The sequence below is a fragment of the Amblyomma mixtum genome, chromosome 3 (genome assembly GCF_055824585.1).
Source record: "Amblyomma mixtum isolate Tamu chromosome 3, ASM5582458v1, whole genome shotgun sequence".
Lineage (NCBI taxonomy): Eukaryota > Metazoa > Arthropoda > Arachnida > Ixodida > Ixodidae > Amblyomma > Amblyomma mixtum.
In genome coordinates, this window is record NC_143014.1 from 92,559,991 (window position 1) to 92,584,061 (window position 24,071).

A 24,071-nucleotide genomic window follows, 5' to 3' on the forward strand; every position below is an offset into this window, starting at 1 on the left:
TTGCAAGCACCTGCTGTATTGCTGTAAGAGGGCTGTATTATGCTTCAGCAGCTCTCGATTGCTGCTCTGCAACGCTGGCTATGTAGCTTTTGTGGCCATCCAGTGGATGCGACAAATATCCAACTGCGAGGTCTAGTGCACATCCATTACTAGGGGTAAAGAAGCACTTTTGGTGATCTATAGAATATCTTCAGTGTGTTCCAAGGACAAATTAGGGTATCCATTAGAAGAACATTATATGATCATGGATATCTCCTGGATACGACAAATATCCAACCATTTGATCTAATGCACATCCTATGCTAGAGGTACCGATGCATTTCTGATGATCTATGGAACATCTCCGGTGCATTCCGTGCACTAATTGGGATGTCTATAAGAAGTACACAATATCCAGCACTAGGCATTCTTAGGATGTTCAAAGGACATAAGTGGTTATCTGGGTACCGATTGGCCACCGTACACCTGCATCCTCACAGTGATCCGCAGGGACGCGAGAAGGTTAAAAAAAAAAACATGCACTGGCCGCAAACACACCGACTGCTGACATTCAAACAGTGCACCGTAGAACGCTGCGCGCTAGAAAGTATCTGTGATGGGGAGGCAAACCAGAGACAGAACGAGCGTTCTGGCGACGATGTCGCCAGCAACAATAGAGCAGCCACCGACATGCGTCGCGTTGTGCGTCCGCGGTTCCATGCCCTGTGCTGGAGGCTGGATGACACCGCAGAAAGTTCAGCGAACTTAACAGCGCCCATGTGCTGTGCGGTGTCAGTGCGCGTTAAAGATCCCCGTGGTCGAAATTATTCCGGAGACCTCCACTGCGGCACCTCTTTCTCTCTTCTTTCACTCCCACCTTGCTTCTTTTTCTTACGGTGTGGTTCAGTGTCCACTGAGATATGTGAGACAGATACTGCGCCATTTCCTTTCCTCAAAAACCAATTTACCATTTTAGTTATCCAAGATAGCAGACGACGGCGCAGGCTGCGACACGCGACATTGCTGCTCTGCAACGCTGGCTATGTAGCTTTTGTGGCCATCCAGTGGATGCGACAAATATCCAACTGCGAGGTCTAGTGCACATCCATTAGTAGGGGTAAAGAAGCACTTTTGGTGATCTATAGAATATCTTCAGTGTGTTCCATGGACAAATTAGGATATCCATTAGAAGAACATTATATGATCATGGATATCCCCTGGATGCGTCAAATATCCAACCATTTGATCTAATGCACATCCTATGCTAGAGGTACCGATGCATTTCTGATGGTCTATGGAACATCTCCGGTGCATTCCGTGCACTAATTGGGATGTCTATAAGAAGTACACAATATCCAGCACTAGGCATTCTTAGGATGTTCAAAGGACATAAGTGGTTATCTGGGTTACATTTAAATAGGTATAGTTTGCAAAACCTAAGCTAAACACAGAAACTTAATTTATTGCAAATTATTAAAAGTAATCAATGAAAACTAGTAATATAAGTACACTACCTAACACACTCATTTTGATAAACTGAGTTCAAGAATTTGCCAACACAGCTTCAGGAAATCGGTAGACTGCGAATTCATGAGAATGGGCATTCTATTTTGCACAACTAATCGCTTATTTAAAGACCAACTCAGAGGGCTCCATTCTTGATCAAATCTGCACAGACAGTTATGCTCTTGCTTAGACGCAGGTGCACAGTGGCATCTGCAGCAATGAAAAAACTGTTCAGCCATTCCAAGCTAGTTTTCTGTGCATTGTCACAGTGTCAGTGTGATGATGTTTTTCTTTTTTTAACAGACTATGCTCATCCACTTCATTTGTCCTTTTCTATTCTTGCAAAGCCCACAATCAGACTGTCAGTGGCTTTTGTAAACGTCCTCCTTTACCCTACAGCTCCTGCTACAACACATGTCCAGCAATTCAGCACTTTGAAGGCCAGGATTTTTTCCCACACTGGCCAGTTGTCACCGTCTTGTTTTCTGGCAAAACATGCATGCTCAGTCAATTTGACTGACAACAGCTTTCAGAATGCACTATCTGTTGGGAGAAATGTGGTCATTCCCCAGCACAATAAGCCCCAATTATTTTCTAATACAGACAAATGATGGGCCAGAAGCCTACAGTATTGAATTCACAGCAAAGCAGAAAACAATGTGGCATTACCAAAAAATTAATTCTTTGAGCACTTGCTAACATATCAAGCAGTCCTCAAAACCAAAAGTAAATAACTGAGATATAGTTGCTCCTTCATTATTGGTTATCATTTTGGCTATTGAGACAGGCTAGCTTGAGCATTTTAGTTAATTAAAATGACGAATTAGCAATTCATATCACAGTTCTTTCATGCCTCACGTGACGTATAGTGAGCCTTGGCATCATAGCCATCGTTTGGCTGTTCAAACCAACACCGAAACAGCATGCGAGAAGACAATATAAATTATGATGAGGTCGCAGGTGAATACCACGTGGTTATCCAAGAATACTGTGGTCGGTTAGAAATCAAGAACGAAGTGGCGACTGCTCCTCAAAAGGGGCCCTCTGGCTAATGGGCGTCAACCGGTCCTCGTGGCATCGTGGTTAATCCCCATGTACCCGGTAGCATGAAATCGCAGGAGGTTGGCAGGTGAAAGGGGATTAGCCACAAAACCATGTCATGACATTTGCCACATTGTTCTCGAGCTGTATCCAGCTGTAATGTCTAGTGCATCATTAAAAACAAGAAAACATGCAACCAAAAATTGTCTGTACACCTCTAAGGGAGTGCAATATAGAAAAGGGGAAATTTACTTTAGGTGGCTCATGCATACCTCGTGCAAATTCCCAAAGGGACAGCAGCATGCATCGGGCCCAAGTGTCATTATTCCAAAACAGGAGCACATTACACATTTCCTTCATATACAAATTAGGGAAGAATACACTTCCTTTTGAGAATGTTTGAGAGCAATCAATTTTTTTCTTCACAACATACATCGTAACTAGAGACAAATTTAGGACTGATGGCATAAACTAAAATTTCAGAGCAACAATTTCATACACACTCTTAATATACACGCATCCAGGAGATCACAACTCCAAGCATTTAGACAAACAAAAAATGCTATTTTTGAGAAGGTATAAATTTTTTTACATTTTATGTTCATGGAGCATTATAACAAGAACACATGACAAAGGGGCAGTCCACTTATGTGGTGTAGGAGCCATAAAAATGCCTGCGTGAAGACATTTCGGTGCACATTAAACAACCCGAAGGGCAAGGGCGTCCACAGAACTTTTTCCAGGGGAGGGGGCACCCGATGTCCGGGGATGGGGGAGGCGGTAGGTTTGTAGTTGTTTTCTACTAGGGCATAAATAATATCCGTAATTCCAGGGGGGTGGGGGGGGGGGGCAACCGCCCCCCCCCACCCTTGCCCCCCCTTCCGGACGCCCATGCCGAAGGGTCAAAATTAATTTGGAGCTCTCCACAATAGCTTGACTCTTGGTGATCTGCCTTTGCTTTTACCACACTACTTACAATTATACTGTAAATGCAGACTGCAGAACGCCCTTTTACACATGTAAGCACACACACACACACACAATGAAAAATGAGGCACGTACCTTCCAAAATTCAAACACACAGTTGGCATATTCACGCAACAGGTTGAAATTCGAGCTCTTTGTGGCATCACGGTCAATGCATTTTCGGAGAACTGACTCTTGTAAGCTTGAACACTGGAAATCACCTTGAGAAATAGAAAAAAGAAACACACCTCCCTAAGTTTTGTGCACTCTTGATTTGCGAGTCACAAAATATCTCGTGTAATTGCACTTCCAGGACTGCCGCACAGCCCTGCCATGGTGGCTCTGTGGGTAGGGTGCTTGCCTGCTGAGCCTGAGGACGCGGGTTTAATCCCAGTTGCGGTGGCCACATTTCGCCTCCGGCCGCATTTCGATAGAGCCAAAACGCAAGGCACCCGTGTACTGTGCGATGTCAGTGCACGTTCAAGAACTCCAAGCGATCGAAACTAATCCAAAGCCCTCCACTATGGTGTCCCCCATAGCCCATGTCGCTCTGGGACGTTAAACCGAATATACAATACTATACGATACAAGACTGCCTTACAAATTCCTTATTGATTATCATGATTTTCAAGAATTGTATGTTAGCCAATCACAATGCACTTCAGTCAAATAAAAGTTTTTTGAATCTGGACCTTGGCTGTGCACAAAATTATTTTGCCCAGAATCTCAAATTAGCCCCATTTAAAAGACACCATTTCCGCAGCTCACAAGACAGTTGAAGGTAGCCATAATATTGCCACAGGCTCTTCTTCAACTGTCTAAGCTAAAAGTGTTAGTGTTAGCAAATAAAACTTGAATTTTAAGAAGGCTAACAGAGTTCTCTAACAGAGATTATAATACCCATTTCTATGCTGCAGAAAATAGGCACATCTTTTGCTACAAATTCTACCTGACGGGATACAACACAGGGTTGAATTTGCAAGCTAACAGAACAGTAAGGAGCACTCAAGATTCCTCAGCCAAAATGAAAAGATAGCAATCTCTATAAATAAGTTACACTGCACCCGGGTAGGAGGTAAGGCAGCCAGCAAGACGCTAATAAGAAATGGTATGTGGTATGTGCAATTAAAACTTCCCGAAGTGACACACGGGCTATGAGGGATATTGTAGTGGAGAGCTTCGAATTAATTCAGGCCACTTTGGGTTCTTTAATGTGCACTGATATCATACACCACATAGGCATTTTGTACTTCACTTCCATTGAAACACAGCTGCCACTGCCCGTATCAAACTTGCGACTTGGGGATTGGCAGCTGAATGCCAAAGCCACTGAGCCACCATGGCAGGTCTTAGTAATAAATGCCAGAGCACAAAGGACTCAAGGCCCCCAAGAGCAGCATGCAATTAAAATAACTGCCAAACATGATCAACAAGGCGAAGGTAAGTAACATCCGTAAGTGCAGCATGGGGATAATTGAAGATGCAAAAGAGCATAAAAACTGTGAGACTAGCAAGGTGCTAACTAGGCAAAGGTAGAAACCAGGAGTACATGGTAAATGACAGAGATGGAGATATCATTAGCAATTTGGATAAGGTAGTTGAAGTAGCAGAGGATTCTATACTGGATGTAATCACAGTGCATCCAGATAGGAGGCAGGGCAGCCAGCAAGAACACTGCCAAACCAACCAGAAGCTGTTCCAAGTAACATTGGCACCAAACAGTTGAAAATTTCTTTAGCTGCGACAGCTAACTCCTGGGAACTGGTGGCGCGTGTCGAAATCCAAAACTACCGAACCGTTTGCTGTCCAGTTTGCCGCTAGTCAACCGAGCTGCATGCGAGAATGCCGTTTTATTGCCCTTTATATCCATCTGCCCCTGACTGCTGGCTTTGCAATTGTATAATTTTTTTGGCCAGCAAGGAGTGCGAGTTAGGGGGTCGCTGTATAAGCAGCAATATATGGCATATATTGCACGTTATGACCTTTGTAGACCTTTTAGGACATGTTCATGAAATCTCCGCGTAATTTGCACACCCCCTTTTTAAAGCCTTAACTTAAAGAAAAAAAGTACACATATTACATGACTGCATTTTTGGAATGTAGCGCTGTGAGTACACTCAGTGCATCATGTAGATTATGCTGCCTTTGTTTATTCTTTTCTCCACAGCAAACACGACAGTGTAACATTCAGCTGTTAATATTGATGCACACTGCTAAAGTCATTGCTTTTTTTCAGATCCCCTGCACTACAGCACTTCCAACATAAGCTAGGTTTTTAAGCCATCTGTATAAAACTAGTGTAGCTGTCTTTTTTTTAGTGCAAGATATTATTGTAGGATATGTTTTGATAGGGTTGGTTGCTTACTGAATTGAATAATGAGTGAGAGTGCAGACTGTGGGAAACTACACAAAACAGGCAATGTGTCGTGACTGCACCATTTCAGGCAATGTGTTCAACATGCCAAGATTTCAGCACATTTCTTCAAACCGCAACAGCAGTGGCCCTGTTGCTCAGGGTTTATTGGTGAATATTATTCTGGAAGGACCAGCTGTGATGACTGGATGAAAAAGGTGTTTTGTTCGTGATCTTACTCTGAGTGTACGCACTGTGTGGTCATACCTTCTGGTAAACACTCATTTGGTTCCACTTAAAGGCTTGCAACATGGTATGCTCTGTATGCACCACATGGAATGCACAGACCTAGATTATGTACTTGCTCTGACTGTTTATGTATAAAGGCCTTGCTAAGCAATTTTTTCAATCTGATATTCAAAACACTATCAAAAAATTTTGCAAGACAACTCGTAAGGGCCATGGGCCTGTACCACAAGGCGAGGCTGGTGGCTTTCCAATTTAAAAAAATGGTACAATAATAGCATTTTTTCAAGCCTCAGGTATTTTTGGTAGTTTCCATATTTTGTAAGAAGCTCAAAAAGAACCTCTACAGTGAGTTCAGAGAGCTGGCCAGCATTTCATAATGTATTCCATCAGACCCTGGCGCAGTCTGCTTACAATAGACAAAACGCTGAATTTCTTGAAGATGGGCCATATAATAATAATTAAATTATTATATGGTTCATTTCTATTATCATTTGTCGAAAGCTTTTTTGCCTTTCAGCCGTGTTTTTGTACATTACGAATGATATGGTGCAAAGTGAACAACTAGAAACTCTGGAGAAATGTTCACCTAATATGGCCGCCTGTTCCTCTCTACTTGTTTGCTCACCACGGCCTGTCAAAAGTGCAAATGTGAAGGGGGAGTAGCTGCCATTACGTTTATGAACCTGTTCCCACACTTTTTTTCGATGTGATTGAACTATATTTATGGATGCTACATAACTTTGCCAAGATGTTTTTTCAGCAATGCGATGTATATATAGGGTCCTTCGTTTTCGAGTAGAACCAGATTTTGATATTGAAAAAATGCCAGTAGTAGTAAGGGAGTACATCTACCTAGGCCAAAAGGTCACGGCAGATCGAACCACGAGAAAAAGAAATGAAAAGGTGAAGAATATGGGTTTGAGACCACTGTCTCTAAAAGAAAGAATAAACAGGCATACCCTGGAGCTCACTGAAGGGCCTGAAACATGGAGGGTAATGAGAAAATTAAAATGAGACAAAGCAGTGCAGCAAAAGATAGAAAAGAAAATGATAGGGGAAATGAAAGAGGCAGACAAATAGCAGCAAAGATTGGAGAATGAACATGAATTAATGATACTCTAGCTCAAATTAACCCATTAGCGCCCAGCGTACTTTTAAAAGTACAGTTAAATTTTTATGATTTCAACACGAAAGATTGAATTTTCCTTTTCAAGTAGGTCATGTTTTCGTAACCAGAGGATCGGCCGATGCCCATTAACTAAGAAGGCCCGTTTCTTCTTTTCAGTCTGTCATCTTTTCATGGTGAAACTTCAGTATTTTTGTTTCTCATGAACTGCACCGGTAGTCGCTGCCTTATGATTTTCTCGCGGTCACGTTTATGTACATATTACGCTAGTTTCAAGTATAGAGCAGCACGAAAGACGATAGTAAACAATGGATGCTTTGATTGTCCCGCACCTTTAGCTTTTTTTGCGCTATGATGAAATATATGCTGCTGTACTTTCTATAGTACGCTGGGTCTTCCTGTGTGCACAGCGGCGCCTATTTATTCCAGGTCATAGATGTTATGGTTCCTTGCAGTTCTTTACAAAAAAACACGTTTTCTGCACAGCGAGTCCTAATAGACTGCTGGGCTTGTCGCTAGCTACCCTCAATATGATGATGGTGTGATTTTAACAAGTTATAATGAAGTTTTGGTTATAAGTACTGGATGTTCTGCAGAGCAGACGGTTACTGTGATGAATATCATACCTATTGTGGAAAGTCGTTGAGTTCGGAAAAGAAACTTTTGTAAGCACGCGTTGGTTGTCCTGCCGTTGCCTGAGGCGTTTTCAATTCTTAGTGAACATTTTATCTTTTCTGGAAATTTCTTTACCAGTCAAGATATTGTGATAACACTCCGCCGGGAGGAATTTCCGGCTACAAGAACCATTCGCCAAAACAGGTTTAGGAGATGTCCAATGGGCCCAAAGAAAGCAACGGAATAGAACCAACCAGCAAGAATTGGTTCTTGCTGCAATAGTGTAGGTTACATGCTTTTATTGGGACAACAGTGTAGTCAGTATGGCCTGCAACTATAACAGCATTGAGCCTACATGTTTTGTAAAGCAGTGGTTGCCTAGAGCACACGAAAAACACGACTTTTGTAAGCCAAAACTACAATATTTTTACAACAGTTGTACGGCAGGTCTGGACATTTCAGATGAAGCCATCAACTGCTACTACATTGGCATCAGGGACAAAAAGTGGGGATGGCTGTTGGCACGAAAGCTCCACTTTGCACATGTGAACGCTTGAACAATCTATCAAATTGCTAAAGACGAGCCTGCTGGCTATTTCTGCTTTGGTAACAGCGTTATTCGTCATTGCCTATGCTTTGAAATGCAGCAACCAGAGGTTCGCTGACACCCTGGCTCAACCGTATATGATGCTTCGTTCAAAAGGAGAAAGATTCCCACGCAAATTAGAATAACTGTGGTCCCAGTATAACCAGATTCATGAGGGCCTGCAAGAAGTGTTATACCACCCTGCATAAAAATCACAGACACATTAGCAAAATGCACGCGACCAAGTAGAAGTGGAGCGCAGGAGCCACATGTGCTATGGGGAAGGCCCAGCGTACTATGAAAAGTACACCTGCGTAAGTTCAGAACGAATGAAGCAAACGTAACAAAATTTAAGCAATCTGTTTTTATTTATGAGAGAGCATTATGTGCTAAAAATGAAGAAAATCCCTCTGTTAGAATTTTCATGGGCCCTAATGGGTTAAGATTGCACAGCAGCTCTGAATTTAATCTATTCAGAGCAGATACCGGGCACAATGAATTAAAAATAAACTAAAAGGTACACCTTGAACACAAAAGATAGCCACTGGTTTGTTAGAGCAACAGAGAGCATATCGAAGGAAGGAAAATGGCGACGGCAGCAAAAAGTCAGCTCGGCAGATAGAATTAAAAGTTGCTGGGACAGAGTGGTTAGCCATTAGATATGGCTAATTGGAGATCAGAGGAAGAGGAGGCCTTTGTCCTGCAGAAGATAACCTTAACATGGTAATGTTGGTGGTGGTGATGATGACAATTAACCAGAGTTCTAATACAGACCCATCTGGTTTAACAGCTTTGATTTCTGCTTCCGGAGTTCTTGTTTTAGCAGATCGTGCATTTCAGCCTGGATTTCCTGAGAAAAAAAGAATGTTTACTCTAATCAGCATCGTTTTTTCTCAAACCTTCAGAAACTCAGGTTAATAAAAATGGCAACAAAATCAACTTGCCTCTTTAACTTCAGGCTCAAATGGTAGCTCCAAAAGACTTCCGAAGGAAGACTCAGCAACCAAAACTCGGTTCCTCACGTCTTTTAACTGTTCAATAAACTGGAATGAAAGAGTACATTTAGCATTTGAAGACTGACGCCCTTGTTACCATGCTCGTATAATCCACAGCCTGAGATGAAAAAAAAAATGCCTGGAAGGCAAATAATATCCCAATATCCCAAACAATATATAGCTTGAGGGTTCCTATAATGCACACTTGAAGCAATCCAAGAAAGTGTCAATAATATTTGATATGCGCTTAAGGGGGGACATGGGTCTTAGAGCATTTTTTTTTTATTTACAGACTAAATGCAATGAAAGTGCACAGACTTATTCAGTTTTTTCTGCTGATTTCAAATATGCAGTTTGTTTATTTCTAGGCCAATTAGTTCCTGAGATATTGATATATATCTTGCCATTGTCTGCTCAAACAATAGAAAAAAAATGGGCCACCAGAAATTTAATTTTAATATGTGGGTAGATACTACAATGTCTGAGGAATGCAACGCTGGAAGCAGTTTTCAGATTTTTGCCCGTGTGGACAAATGGGCTTAATAGTGAGTTTTCAAGTGAGTTAACCAGACATATAGTGCCAGAAAACACGACACACATGAAACTAACTATTAAGCCCATTTGTCCACACGGACAAAAAACTGAAAACTGCTTCCAGCGTTCCATTCCTCACACGTTGTAGTATCTACCCACATATTGAAATTAAATTTCTGGTGGCCCATTTTTTTTTCTATTGTTTGAGCACACAATGGCATGATATATATTAAAATCTCAGGAACTAATTGGCCTAGAAATAAATAAATTGCATATTTGAAATCAGCAAAAAAAAAAACTGAATAAGTCTGAGCAGTTTCATTGCATTTAGTCTGCAAATAAAAAAAAATGCTCTAAGACCCATGTCCCCCCTTAAGAAAGTGCGGCAACACAAGCTGCATATACTTCTCCACAAGGAGTATTACAACACAGTGTAAGAAAAAAGACCACCGCTAACATTCCAGATATTCACCAAGACAGTTGCTTCAGTAGGGAGTCAGCCTCACTCAAGTAGAGATGTAGCCATACAAACTTAGCAATGCTGATGTGAATGAACAAGGCAATGAAAGACGTGACACCGCATGAGTTATGTGACCTTTTGACTTCAGCAAAGGCTCAAGATGTTCATTCGTGCATTAACCCAAATTGTATTGCCTTTAGAGGCGAAAACAGGACTTTTACAACAAAGTTCGTGCGGCAAACAATGCCACAGCTTTCTGCTTTGCAACTGACTCTCATCTGCCACCACTTCCAGACTCGTGGACGATAGGTATCAATATCTGGTCGGTCAAGATCGGTGGCAGCTGGTACATTTTGCAACGTCAGCCGATGACTAAAGCCGTCGGATACACTTCATCATTTCCTTATCAAATTCATTCCATGTGTGGCTGGCCTTAATGGGAAAAACAGCCCAAGAAATTGACTGTTCCTGCAAGCCATTTGGCTTCTTCATGGTGTCATCAGCTTCACCGCTAGCACCAGGGACTCATTTCAAGGAAAGTAGCAATCTTTCCTTATCTGGCTGCTGCAAGCCTTGGCCAGTGTAAACACACGACAAATACAGCTTGCTGTTGGGCTGGTTGCTTTGCCTAATTTTCAAGAACGAGCTCAGAAAACACCACAGACAAGAACCAGGACAAAATGGACACAGGTGCTGAGCCATCTGTTTCATCCTTCCTATACTTGTATGTGGATTTTTCTGTGCTGACATCTGAAAGACACTGTAAGCAAGGGTCATAATTCTGCCGCCGTCCCTATGACATCTTAATCAGCACAAAAAAATTAGTGAACCAAGCACAGGTAGAAAACAACGGTTCTCAGCGGGTAGCAAGCAACATTCTAAGCTGACTTTTGGGAGTTCATTGTCTCAATTGAGCTCTGATTACATGTTACCATCCTTAGACCCTCCACTACCACTAGCACCCAAAAATTTTAATCTCATGACCGGACAAAGTCATAAAACCGGCACCGTTTGATGGAAGGCCTGACTGTCTGGGAGTCTGCCAGGCTCATAAAAAAAAGTTACGAACCATGTACTTTGGACCAACATCATAATTCACTGCCTTAGGGGCAAACAGCTAAGTACTTGAAAACTGCAAGTTAATTTCTTGGAATACCTAACCATGGCATAAGAAGTCATACAGGAACTTTGAAACAGCACATGACTTATATAGGGCACCGGTGACCCATGCTTAATGGGCACAGTAAAGAAAGAGTTAATAAAGACCATGTTATAGCATGGTCAGTCTTCACCTCTGACATGTGAAACTACTTACTCTCCATAGGTGCAAAGCAACCTGCAATTAACTTGCAATCAAAATCTTCTCGTCCATTCATATCTTATTCAATAGCAGTTAAAAGCATAGATACAAAGCAACCGCTGCTAAGAAGTTGTGCTTAAATGGCTTTCCAAATTCTCATTACTGAATAACTACAGCAAGAAATCCTGGCATACAGGGTGACTACAAGACACATCAAATTTAGGAAGCTTCATGATCTAGCAGCTCTGTCGCAGGGCAAAGTGAAATGTAAAGTCAATGTAGCTCACCTTCTCTGCACTGCCTTCCATACATGGCTGCTGATCCTCACCATAGCAAAGTGAGCGCGTGATGTTGGTCAAAGCATCTTTCATATATGAAGCTTGAAGATATCTTTCTTGTGCGGCCAATGCATCAGATTCTGCCTATTAAAGATATATAATAAAGGCACTTAAGGACACACAACAAAGGCATTTGTGACATTTAAAAACTGAATCCATTCCACAACAGACAAAGTATTTTGCAAGTAATTCGTTGTGCACCCAAAGTGTAGTCGCATCATTAAAGCCATGATGCTAGTTACCCTAGCTGATGTGCTGGTGGGTTTATACAATCACTGTCGCATTCGAATAGTGAGAACCTGATTTATGCTAAGCTAGTCACCTTGCAAGTACTTTCCACTTGTGCACACAGAGCAAAAACGCACAACTAACATAAACATGGTAACTTGCTCAACACCGATGCAAAGTGACTTTCAATAACAAGTCATAATTTTAATGGTCAACTTGACTATTTGGCCAAGGGGATACAAGCATTTCGGGAGACTATCTGAAGCTGCTAAGACAAGCTGTATCTGAAGCAGGACAGGGGGAGTACAAGTTCCTCAGACAGTATCAGATTATGTCATCCTCTGCCCCAAGTAAGGTACCTGTATTCTCCTCCTCCTTGAGATTACACTGCACATCTGTAAGCTTACAGTTCACAAACAGAGATAGTAAGATACTCTGCACAGATATTAAGTTATCAGATTTGTTGCAAAGCATACTGTTTCACTCGCTTCCATCCTTACAGCATCAAATATATTAGCTAGCCACGCTTTAAGCACCTAAGAAAAGGTGGAATGGTTCTTTACAGAAACCAAAAACCAAATCACAAGAAAAAAACTTACACAGACAATGCTACAATTAATAAACCAGAATCTTGTATTCAGGCTATGAACTCAGCCTTGATCCAGTCATACAAAGAAAAGGTTTACTGATGCTTTTCATTATGTTCAAAACCTCCATATAAATGCTCCCCATATATCCCTTTCAAGCCTCTTTCCTTTTATGAATAAGAGGTGAGAGTTGCACCTACCATAGTGTGCAGCCAACTTTCCAGCAGCTTGCAGCTTTCTGCATGTGCATTTAGATTCTTTTGGTCTTTCATTGACACACCGGCCCACATAGTCAATGAAATTGTCATTGCAGTGTGGTGAATATTGCACACCAAGACCCCTTCCAAACTGCATTCCACAAATTTCTATGTATCGCCACATCACAAAAATTACCAATCAGTACCCTCACATTTTGTGTTATCACTCACTCGCACAGGTCTCTTTAAAGGAGGGCCCAGTAAATAACTCGTAATTCAATTTCTTTCTCAGGCTGTTTTGGTTTCAACAGCTGAACAGTGGCTACGACATCAATGTGGACTCAGATGAAGTGAGGCACAAAATAACTGCGATACAATCATTTGTTATCTTTCAAGCTCTTGGGGCAGGCTGGAATAAGAGTTGGGCTGAATTAAAATGACGGAGCGGCGATTATACTGCACTGCTTTAATACTTCATGTGACATGAAGTCCAAGCTGACATCACAGCCACCGTAGAGCTATCAAAATCGAAACATGAGAGCAGAAATCATACTATCTACTGGATGTAAGTGAATTCCATGCAGTGATCCATGTATACTGATGTCTTAAGCTTCAACTTAAAGAGTGCAGAAAAAAGCACCACATGAAATCTTATGCTGCTACTGCGAACCTTTCAATGTGTGACTTAGTTTTTAACAAATACATTTCGCACTCAAACTTCTGAATAATTCACAGACACTAGATTTCATGGCATGGATGAAGAAAGATGGTTCATAGCTGCTGGCATCACTGGTGGTGAACTTATAAGCCAGTATGATGAAGCTTGAACGATACCGAGGTGTGGATAGATTTCAATGCCTGTGGATATGAAATTAGAAAAGGCTATACCTGAGCAGGCACTGTATGTGCACAAAGTCCTCCAGATAACTAAAGGCTCAGGCTTTTGCCATTTAAAGTACAAAAGCTATGTTGTAATAATGTGAAGACCACTGAATGCACCTCTTATCAAATTCAGACTGACCCGAAAGGAAGTGAAAATTGTCTGCAGAACAAATTTAAAAAAAAATGCAGGCTATGCATGAAAGTCTTGAAAATCTTGTTGATGCGAAGTTTGTTACTATGTCTTTACTACCTGGGCAAACAGAGTATGACCCAATTACTGGCCCAGTTAGGTTCTTCCTGTTGATTCCTGATGCTTCATATAAAGGGCCTTTCGTTTTCGGGTATTTTTTCCAAAATTTGGGGAGGGGGGGGGGGGGGGGGATAAAAATTGGGTTTCTTTTTTTTGCTTAAATTCAGGTACCAATCAGGTTATTCAGCAAAAATTTCCCTAGTTTGGGTTTTTCTGGGTCTTTTTTTTGCAGCAAAAGATAGTATCCTATAAGCACTGGTTTTTGTGCATGACACAAATTGCCCTATTTCTTGGGCAATATTTCAAAAACAACATGGAAATGACAGGTTGTGTAGAAGATAACTGTTCACCAAATTAAATTTTTTCTCATCTACTGCAACTCATCACGCAGCGTTCATGGGAATGCAACACCTGGCTGCCTTGCACCCAGCGAAAACAGCCATTTAACATCACAGAGGCTATCTTGCCCTGGTTCAGAACATCATTAGCGTGGATAGCATTTGGTACAAGATGCCAAATATATGCCTGGGCAATACTCATGTTTCGGCCTCTCATTTCTAAAATTTAATTTTCGAACATATCCTCAAGAATAACAAGCGTTAAGAGGTCTAAGATCACCAGTTTAGCAAACACTCCTCTGGTATAAGCACAGAATATCTGTTAACTTTTGCGCAGTGTTTTCAGCTTAGTTTAAGAAAATGTTCTCTATGCCCTTTTATATACCTATGCCAACATCTTAACGAGCCCCTTAATTCCCTTGCCTGTACTCTAGATGGAAGAATTTTCAGGGAGAAATCAGGTTTAGCCCTAATACCGTATTTTCCGGTATATAAGACGCAGCTTTTTTTCAAAAATCTTGCTGGTGCGTCCCATACAAGGGTGCGTCTTATATGCGACTTTTTCTGTTTTTTTTTTTTCGAGTTCAGAAATTACTCAGGACCATGTTCAAGCTTTTTTCACCGAAAAACATCACTACCAATGACGCGGTTTTAACACGGTTAATACTTCAATACGGGGACCACCGAGAACAACTTTATTATTAAACGGTGGGGATGACGACTTCCGGAATCATAAACCCGCGACCGTTTCACAGGCCCCAAGCAAAAGTAATGTGAAATGCCAAAAGATGGCGACAATCGCGTTTCTCGCCATTGTCAAGACAAGCCGGCGTTTCCTTCAGTCACCCTTTGCAACTTTGTTTGCTCCGTGTACGTAGTGCGTACGTAGTGCGAAGAAAATGTTTCAGCTGGGTCGCCTCCAGAAATGGGCGTGCTTTTTGATAGCACATCTTAAGATCAAGACTTCGAAGGTTATAAGTTAATATAAAATGTTCTTATGGACATAAGGAGAGTTCCTTCGTTCTTTTTTTTCTTTTTTTGCTAAAACGTGGGCGGGAATGGCGTGAGTGTTGCCTTTTTCGATCACTTAGCGGTGCTTAAGAACTTCTCACAGGTAAGGTGCATTTTGCAATGGTCGCACAAGCATGTTTAATTAAGCCTCACTAGCCTAACTGGGTAAATTGGGATGCGTCTTATACACGGGTGCGTCTTATATACTAACTTTTTCAATGACAGCCTGCATATATGGGGGGTGTGTCTTATACAAGGGTGCGTCTTATACACCGGAAAATACGGTACTGAGAAATGTGTGCAGTGTGCAAGAATCGGATAAAATCAGGTTTTACCCAAAAACAACTTTTTGCCTTCAAAAAATTTCATAATTGATCTAGGTACGCACAATCCCCAACTTACACAGCTTGCTTCTCCAAAATTATCACTTCGTTATGGCCATATAATTTCACTGCTGCTTGCAACAGCCACAAGCTTAAAATTCCTTCAAACATACTTTTCCAGCCCTTTTTCAACAAACTTTACAGCACGTGTTCACAGCAACTGGCTACTTTTGCTGCTTCAATAATCTGTCACTAAACTACAAAAATCATAAGCATGCACCAGAAAGATTAAAGCTAATGGCATTTTAAGTTTTTTCTATCTGCAGCTCTCTCTCTCTCTCTATCTATACCGTATTGTGCGTTTTTATCGTAAAGACTTTCAAAATTTTTCTTACCTCAACCGCTGGCTCGTTTGCGGTGAAACTGCACACAGAGCTTGCGTATTATGGTAACTTTTGTATCGTAGCAAGTTTTACAACAGTACTTACTTAGCTAAGCCGTGCATGATGCAAAAGCGTAATCGTCTGCGTTGACATCGGCGTACCGAAACCCAAAACACCGAGTTTTTGCTGAAGGGCGGCAGTAGCGCCATCTGTCTGCCACAACGAAATTAAACGAGAAAAACACAGCTCAGGACTTCGCGACGTCGTCCTCCGACGAGCTACGAAAGCAGACGATATAAGCTGAATTGGATAAAGTCATTGGACGAAAAAAAAGACGTCAAACAATTATCTTTTAACGGCACAGCCTCATTAAAATAGTTGTTTCTGGCATTTTTTCTGCTCAGTTGGCCGAAAATGTTCGAAGCGCTTCAGTTCTTGCAACGCTCGCCTTGGCGCCTTGTGATTGTGACGCTTTCCACTGCAGAAGACAGATGGCGCTACTGCCGCCCTTCAGCAAAAATTCGGTGTTTTGGGTTTCGGTACGCCGATGTCGACGCAGACGATTACGCTTTTGCATCATGCACGGCTTAACTAAGTAAGTACCGTTGTAAAACTTGCTACGATACAAAAGTTACCATAATACGCAAGCTCTGTGGGCAGTTTCACCTCAAACAAGCCGGCGGTTTAGGTAAGACAAATTTTCAAAGTCTTTACGATAAAAACGCACAATACGGTATATATATATATATATATATATATATATATATATATATATAGTTTAATAGAAAATTGCACGTTTCATCCCAAGAATTAGCACCAAACTGCCCAAAGCTATATTCACACTTCATATATCTAAATTCTCTCTTCTTAAAATGGTGTAGGCACCAGGACAAAACCTATCCTTGATCCATTCCTAAACATCGAAACTAAAGTGAACAGAAGAGAGACAAAGTCTAAGTAACATACCATCTCCAGTTTATGGTGAGTATCATTAGTAATTACATATCTTGCATGCTCCTTCAGTTTCTCAACTACTTGGAGAAATTCATGCTGCTTCGCAAAATCCTCTTCAGACCAAACCGCTGTGGCAGCTGCAAGATAACACGACAGCATTACTAAAATAAGCTTCAAGGCCAGCACAGTGTGGAAGCACACAACAACATGCCAAGAATGGTGATGGCAAGTCTTAGCTCCAGCTCGTGTTTTCCTTTATTCGACATAAAAAGAGACACCATAGTAAATTTCACTTACTGTTCGATATCTTAGAATAAGCTCCTTAGGTCAGACAAGCATCACAGGAACTTTGGTCCCGACTCCAAAGTATTCAAGCAACGCCAAAAAAAAAAAAGACAGGACATCTGACACCCAAAGTGGGCATCCAAAGGTGATAACCTGACATGGGCATCGTATAAACAATAGTAAGGTACAACTCAAGAAATATGCAGAAAATGACCTTTAAATGAAGCCCTCAAGCCAACTGCACAGATGACATTGCGGCCAACTGCCTTGCACCTGTTATTGGCCTTGGCAGGTGCAAGGCAGTAGAGACCGTGATGTCATGACAGCAGATCAACCCCCGGGGCATTAGCCGCTTCGTTCTAGGGTTGTATCTCACTGCAGTTCCATGCCGTGTAACATTTCGCATGTCATCATGAGGCTTTTTCTCATTGTGCTGGGAGTAAGTATGGCTGGTCTTACGCAATATATATTTTTAAAAAATTGTTATCATACTGTTTTTATTTTTACCTCACCTCAAATGGGTGTTTATGTTTTAAAAAGAAGGCACATTATCACTTTTATTACCTAACTTCGGTTTCAGTCCTCCGTAACGTTGCAATATCACGGATGTCACCAAATGCTTCAAGAGGGTAGGAAATTCAAATCGCTTATTTGAAAACACTTTTCTGGAGAAAAAAATGTGCCTAACTGGTAAAAAAACGCACCAAGTGGCCTAAAGATCGTAAACAATGTTTTAAATACAAATGCACAAAAACTGCCCTTAGCATCGCTTTAAAACATACCAGAAAGCAAACAAGCCCACCAAACAAACAAAAATTCCCATTTTCACGTTCTAAGAGAACATAACCTGAATGTTCTCAATGTGCCCCTGGAAGCACACATAAAAATGCTGTATGGATGAATTGTCGCTATGCTACCTGATGCAGGCAGTAGCACCAGTTCCATGCAGATACAATTCACAGCTGAATATAAAATGGGTTCTTTATTCATTAAATGCTACTTAAAGCACTGTTGTAGATTTGGTAGCATGAAAAGTAGTCCTGGAACCCGTGCACCCTCCCATGCAGACATAATTCACAGCTCGATGTCAAATGGGTTCTTTATTCATTAAATGCTAGTTAAAGCACTTCAACAGATTTGGCTGCATGAAAAGTAGTCCTGGATCCCATGCACCCAAAAAAATGACCCCAGATTAATTGTGCTTGAAGCTAAGGTAGGGCAAAATGATCCTGTAAACGAATTCGGTGTCCATTTTTCGCAGTCAACATCTAAATGCTGAATTAAACAACCTCATTCCAACAACTTTTGAAAAAGAAAGATCAGGCTTATTCGGGTTAAATTTATTCATACAGCAGACACATACTGACATGATGAAAGGTATTTACACATGCTGGGTCATTTACAACTTGTGCATAAATTTCATTTTTCCAATAGTTACAACAGCTGTTACTAATGTTATCACGATCATGCACAACACACAGATGTACAGCTCACAGTTCTCCATATGAATTTCATGTGCACACACTTGAGCAGTGTTTTTTTTTCCTTTTGAGCATGCAGGTAAGTGTGACAGTAGCATTTACTGAAAGTAAAACACCGTTCAGTATTTTCATATGAGCAATAAAGACAATAACATTTAAATGTTTTGAATTGTGACCAGTTGTTCAGAAATGAATATTGCAGCTGACATCTCGAAAGACATCTTTCATACAGTGCAACAGCTATGTATGTTAAGGGCTGAGATATGAGACTATTACAGATGTCCTTCTGTAACTAAAAAGGAACTACAACAGTTGCTACTACATGTTTCTATGCACAGCCACTTGGCTACCTCTGCTGTATTATGTACCATGCATGCATGTATTTGTGCTGCCCTCTCAAGATGTACCCTTTGTGGTCTTCTGTTCCCACTGTGTTAATGTTCAAAAAACTGCGACTCTTTTGAGGCAATTTTCTGGTCAGATGATGCATCACTGGGGACCTCGCATGGGCCTGGTCACTTGGAGCAGTGGCAACAAACAAGAAGAAAAAAACAATGTGCAGCACAACACATTTTGGGTGGGTGCCAGAACGCAGATACAAACCATCCAAAAGAAAAGTCAACTACATCTGTTCATATGCAGGCTCTGATGAAATGCTTCCTTCAGTTTTTATGTAAGGATGTGTAGGTTAGCAGAAAATGAACTGAGAAAGAGGTGATTAATAATACGAATTGAAAGACAGCCAGAATCCCCTGCTAAGCAATACCACCAATGATCGTATACCTCAGTTATGAAAGGAAAGAATTGCAGCAGGCTTCCTTTCGATCCCAGGTCTTGACCACGACACCGAGAAAACCGGCAACAACGACGCTAACAACAGGACAATGCGTTGGAGAAAGCTCACCTTTCAAGGTATCGTCCAAGGTAACATCCATCGCTCACCTGTGGAGAAGTCAGTACTAGCATACTCGTTAAGTAGGCAAACAAACCGCTCTGCGCTTTCGCAGCAGCAAACGTTCCCTCATTTCAAAAATAATCGTATTGGCTTTCAGTTCAATGGCTTACGATGGCTTTGTCGAGTTTCGGTTTCGTCTTTGCCCTATTTCAGCCACCGGCGTTACTACGTTTCGCACTTGGCCTCTATGATCGTTCTTACACAGAATTTTATCACTTTCTACCGTTTTCGGCGCCGCCTGACTGGACTGTCAGTACGTGCGAGGGTTGTTTGACGGCTTTGTGTGTGCATCCGGATTTAATTACCCTCTTGTCGGTAACAGCAAGAATGCGCTTTGCTTAATTTATGCCGCTGAAATATTGGGGAAGCTAACTCTGATTCCCGAAATCCTCGCACACGCATGCAGCACCGGTCAATTATTACCACTTTAGGGAAGGATCGGCCTCACAGAGCTGGAAAGGGGTCTCAGATGGATTATGTATTTCCTATTGTGCGAAGAACGTGATGAGCGGATTTTTCCACATCGGTCAGGAATTAACGAGATGTTGCACGAACCATATTCAGATGGAGTATTGCGCAGAAGTACTTCTCGGATTCACATTTCATTGTGTAAAAAATATTACTTCAAAATGACAGCTACATTCTTTGCGATGAACAACCATTTGAATTGTACAGTCGTTCACACACCTGTCTAAGGCGCTCGAACGGCGCACTCTATTGGACACCTATGACAATCGAGGCTGCGTAGCCAACCCAATATAGCTTTTAAATACATGAGGAGTTAAACATGTTAAAGTATAGTTTGAAGCTCTAAGGCACTCGTAAATGGCGCAAGTGTACTCCAAGGTGCGCGTGGCCATCCGGCCATCCAGTCGGTCGAAGCCTAGACTGCGTAAGAGACAGGGAGCTGAAATGCTCGCCACAAAAGTCAGACTATAGACCAGAATTTTGAGCCTCTCCCGGGCGCGGCCATTTTGCACCGACTGGCGCGCCGCGGTGCGGGCGTTTCTTTGGGGACTGCGGGGCTGCGGCAGTTCCGCGGCCGCGCCTGCATATAGCCGCGCTTCGGGCGCTAAATAAACATTGTTGAGCATACTTCCGCTGCGTGGCTGTGTTGCAGGAAGTATTTACGTTATCAAAGCGATAACAATGACGCGTTTTAATGACATTTAGTTTGACATTCAGGTTAATTGTGCCGGCGCTTAGAACGCGCTCGTGCTTATATCGAATTCCGTCATGGTGCTCCACCGCAAAGAAACTTTTTCTTCAATATCAAGCATTAGGTGCGCGGCTAGCATGCAGTTCCAATTCCCATGCACTCTTATTCCTTCCTGCCAGCCGGCCATAAAGCCCCCCCCCCCCCCCCCCCCCCTTTCCACAAACAGGGCTTTCTTGTCCCCGCGCTAGTTTATCAACAGATTATACCGCTGTGAGCTCAACTGAGTCGCAGCGCACGTGACTGCATAAAATAGTACTTTCGCTTAATTTATCAAAGCTTGAATAGATATAAGAAGCTAATCCAGCGGTCACTAATTTTGAGGTCCGAAGTCGCGTTATTTTATTCGAGCTCTCGCCGCGTGTGAGAGCGTTGCGTAGCCGTTTGGCTAAGTGTGGAAAATGTAATGAAATCGCACATATTTTCCTATGAATAAAGTAGATATACCGCACCGCTGCGGTGGCTCAGTGGTTACGGCTCTCGGCTGTGGCCCAGAAGACGCGGGTTCGATCCCGGCCGCGGCGGCCGAATTCCGATGGAGGCGAAATTCTAGAGGCCCGTGTACTGTGCGATGTCAGTGCACGTTAAAGAACCCCAGGTGGTCGAAATTTCAAGAGCCCTTCACTACGGCGCCCCTCAAAGCCTGAGTCGCTTTGTGACGTAAACCCAGGTGAAAATATTTCCCAGCTCAACTGGTTTATGAAACAATTTCCAGTTGGTTCCAGTTGGAGCCTACTGGGTTCCACTTGGTTCCAACTGGAACCAACTGGAAATTGTTCCATAAACCATTTGGACTGGGAAAGATTTTCGCCAGGGAAACCTTAATAAACCAAACCAAACTAAGGTGGATACCACCAGCAGAAAGATACTATAGATAAACCTTTACCCCCCAGATGCCTCTGACATGCGTGCGGAAAAAGCAGCTGAAATCGGTAGCGCTCGTGCTTACAATCCTGTGCATGAAATGTGTTTAATGGTCAAGTAAAACTCTAGTTTGGGCGAGTTGGTTCATGATGAAATAAAAACTGCGAAAGAGGAAAGGGCCCATTGTAGGAGAAATATGGTCAAGTAAAACTATAGTTTGGGCGAGTTGGTTTGGCGAGTTGGGAGTTGGTTTGGGCGTCAGTCCTGTGTTTTGTGTGCCTTTTGTGTCCCCGTTTCTTGCGCCATACCAGTTTTTGTTTAATGGGAACAAGAGCAAGCTCAGCGCAAGGATGCCGAACACGTATTGGTGATCGAAAACACGCGCTCCGTCGGGACAACCTGCAGTCTGCAGCTCGCCTGTCCAGTTACTACTCCACTTAGTCAAATCAATAGATCTACATTCTGATGCATAAATTTATCATAGATGATATCGCACGTAAAAGGCGACAACAAACGACACGACAGCGCAGAAATCTGCTTAGAAGTGCCGGTTTCCAGTCCGTACACTACCTGGTCGACTACCCTCGGATGTCACGTTAACGAGTAACTGCGCACAAGATAACCGCAGTACTGTCTGGAAGAGGGAATATGTGAGTAGTGACGCACAGCACACACCCTTATACGTTAGCTGATGGAGCACAACAACGGCAGAAGCGAACACGTAAACATGCGTTCTACGCGCGGCGCCGGCGCAACCCGCAGTCCCTCGGGCCGCGCGCGCCGACAGATGGCGACTGGTGTCGAGAGTAGGAGCGCGCCCGCAGCCTGCGTGCGAGGGTAAAAAAATCTGGTCTATATATACCGCTGTACCAACCGCCCCTGGAGGGGCGCGAAGAATGAGAAACCGCAAATCTCCCTCACGGCCGGAGGGCATCCAATTCCCCGCGGTAGCTACCGTATCAGTGTTGGGACTGCTGATCCAGGCAAATGGACGCATCGGTGAAACAATAAGAAAACTCGAAGGCTGCGCTCAGCAAACCATCAGGCTCATCAGAAGGATCGCCAAAAGACGATCGGGAATTAAAGAAGCCAACTAAGTAAGGCTATAGTCCAGGATTCGTCATAAGTAGGATCGCCTACGTGGACCCATGGGCGTCCGGAAGGGGGGGCAAGGGGGGGCGGTTGCCCCCCCCCCCCCCCCCCCTTGGAATTACGGATATTATTTATGCCCTAGTAGAAAACAACTACAAACCTACCGCCTCCCCCATCCCCAGACATCGGCTGCACCCCCCTGGAAAAAGTTCTGTGGACGCCCTTGCGTGGACCTCAAGCTATGCGGGAGGCAGAAGGTTGAGGGTATCATCCGAAAAAGTAGCAAGCGCTGGGTCTGCCAATCCACACGGCGAATGAAAACTAATGGACCTAGGACTCCACAATACGTTTGCAGACACGTTCTAGCGAAGCTAGCGATCAGCTACGAAAGACAGCAAGACGTCAAGGTCGACGTGCCACGGGAGATGAGGGCCCGCCTCGATCCCCCCATTACCGAGGAACATGCATCCGGAACATCATAAAGAGCGGAGAGAGAACAGGGCCGAAACCCTGGACAAACGCTTTCAAAACTCACAGGACGTGGTCTACGTGGACACCGCTGACTACGCGTTGGTGGTGGTGAAAAACTTTAATACTCAAAGAGAGTTTGAGGGTCAGAAAACCCCGCTGCATGGTCGGTATCCTTAGTCCGGGACACCGCACGACGAGACCCCGACTCGCGCCCGCTTTACTAGAGCCCTCTGGGACTCCAGTGAGGAGCAGTTGAGGAGGCCAGTCTCCCACGCCTCTCGGGTGGGGGTGGGGTAAGGTGAGGATTCTGAGTACATGCATGCCCACACCATGTGAAAGTTATCGCAGATCTCTCCACAGTGCGGGCAGCGCCCATCTGTGTTCGGATCGAAGTGTTTTGCTATGGCAGGACAGAGAAGAGTTCCTGTCTGCAGGCGCCGCAGAGTTCACTCCTCCGCCTTACTCAGCCCCTTTGCAGGTGTCGGGTAGAGACGGTGGCTGTCGCA

At 43.0% G+C, this 24,071-nt stretch overlaps 1 protein-coding gene across 1 annotated transcript in view; it reads right to left on the bottom strand.

The window, feature by feature from the left end:
• The window catches only part of LOC149350947 (uncharacterized), a 120,839-nt gene that overhangs the window by 10,438 nt on the left and 86,330 nt on the right, over positions 1-24,071 (bottom strand). The window contains exons 4-8 of the mRNA XM_089575583.1: positions 17,214-17,338; positions 11,998-12,132; positions 9,366-9,464; positions 9,196-9,271; positions 3,589-3,713 (exon numbers count right to left, since the gene is read on the bottom strand). Of these exons, the coding sequence (XP_089431709.1) occupies positions 3,589-3,713; positions 9,196-9,271; positions 9,366-9,464; positions 11,998-12,132; positions 17,214-17,338 (560 nt within the window). The remainder of the gene's footprint in view (positions 1-3,588; positions 3,714-9,195; positions 9,272-9,365; positions 9,465-11,997; positions 12,133-17,213; positions 17,339-24,071) is intronic.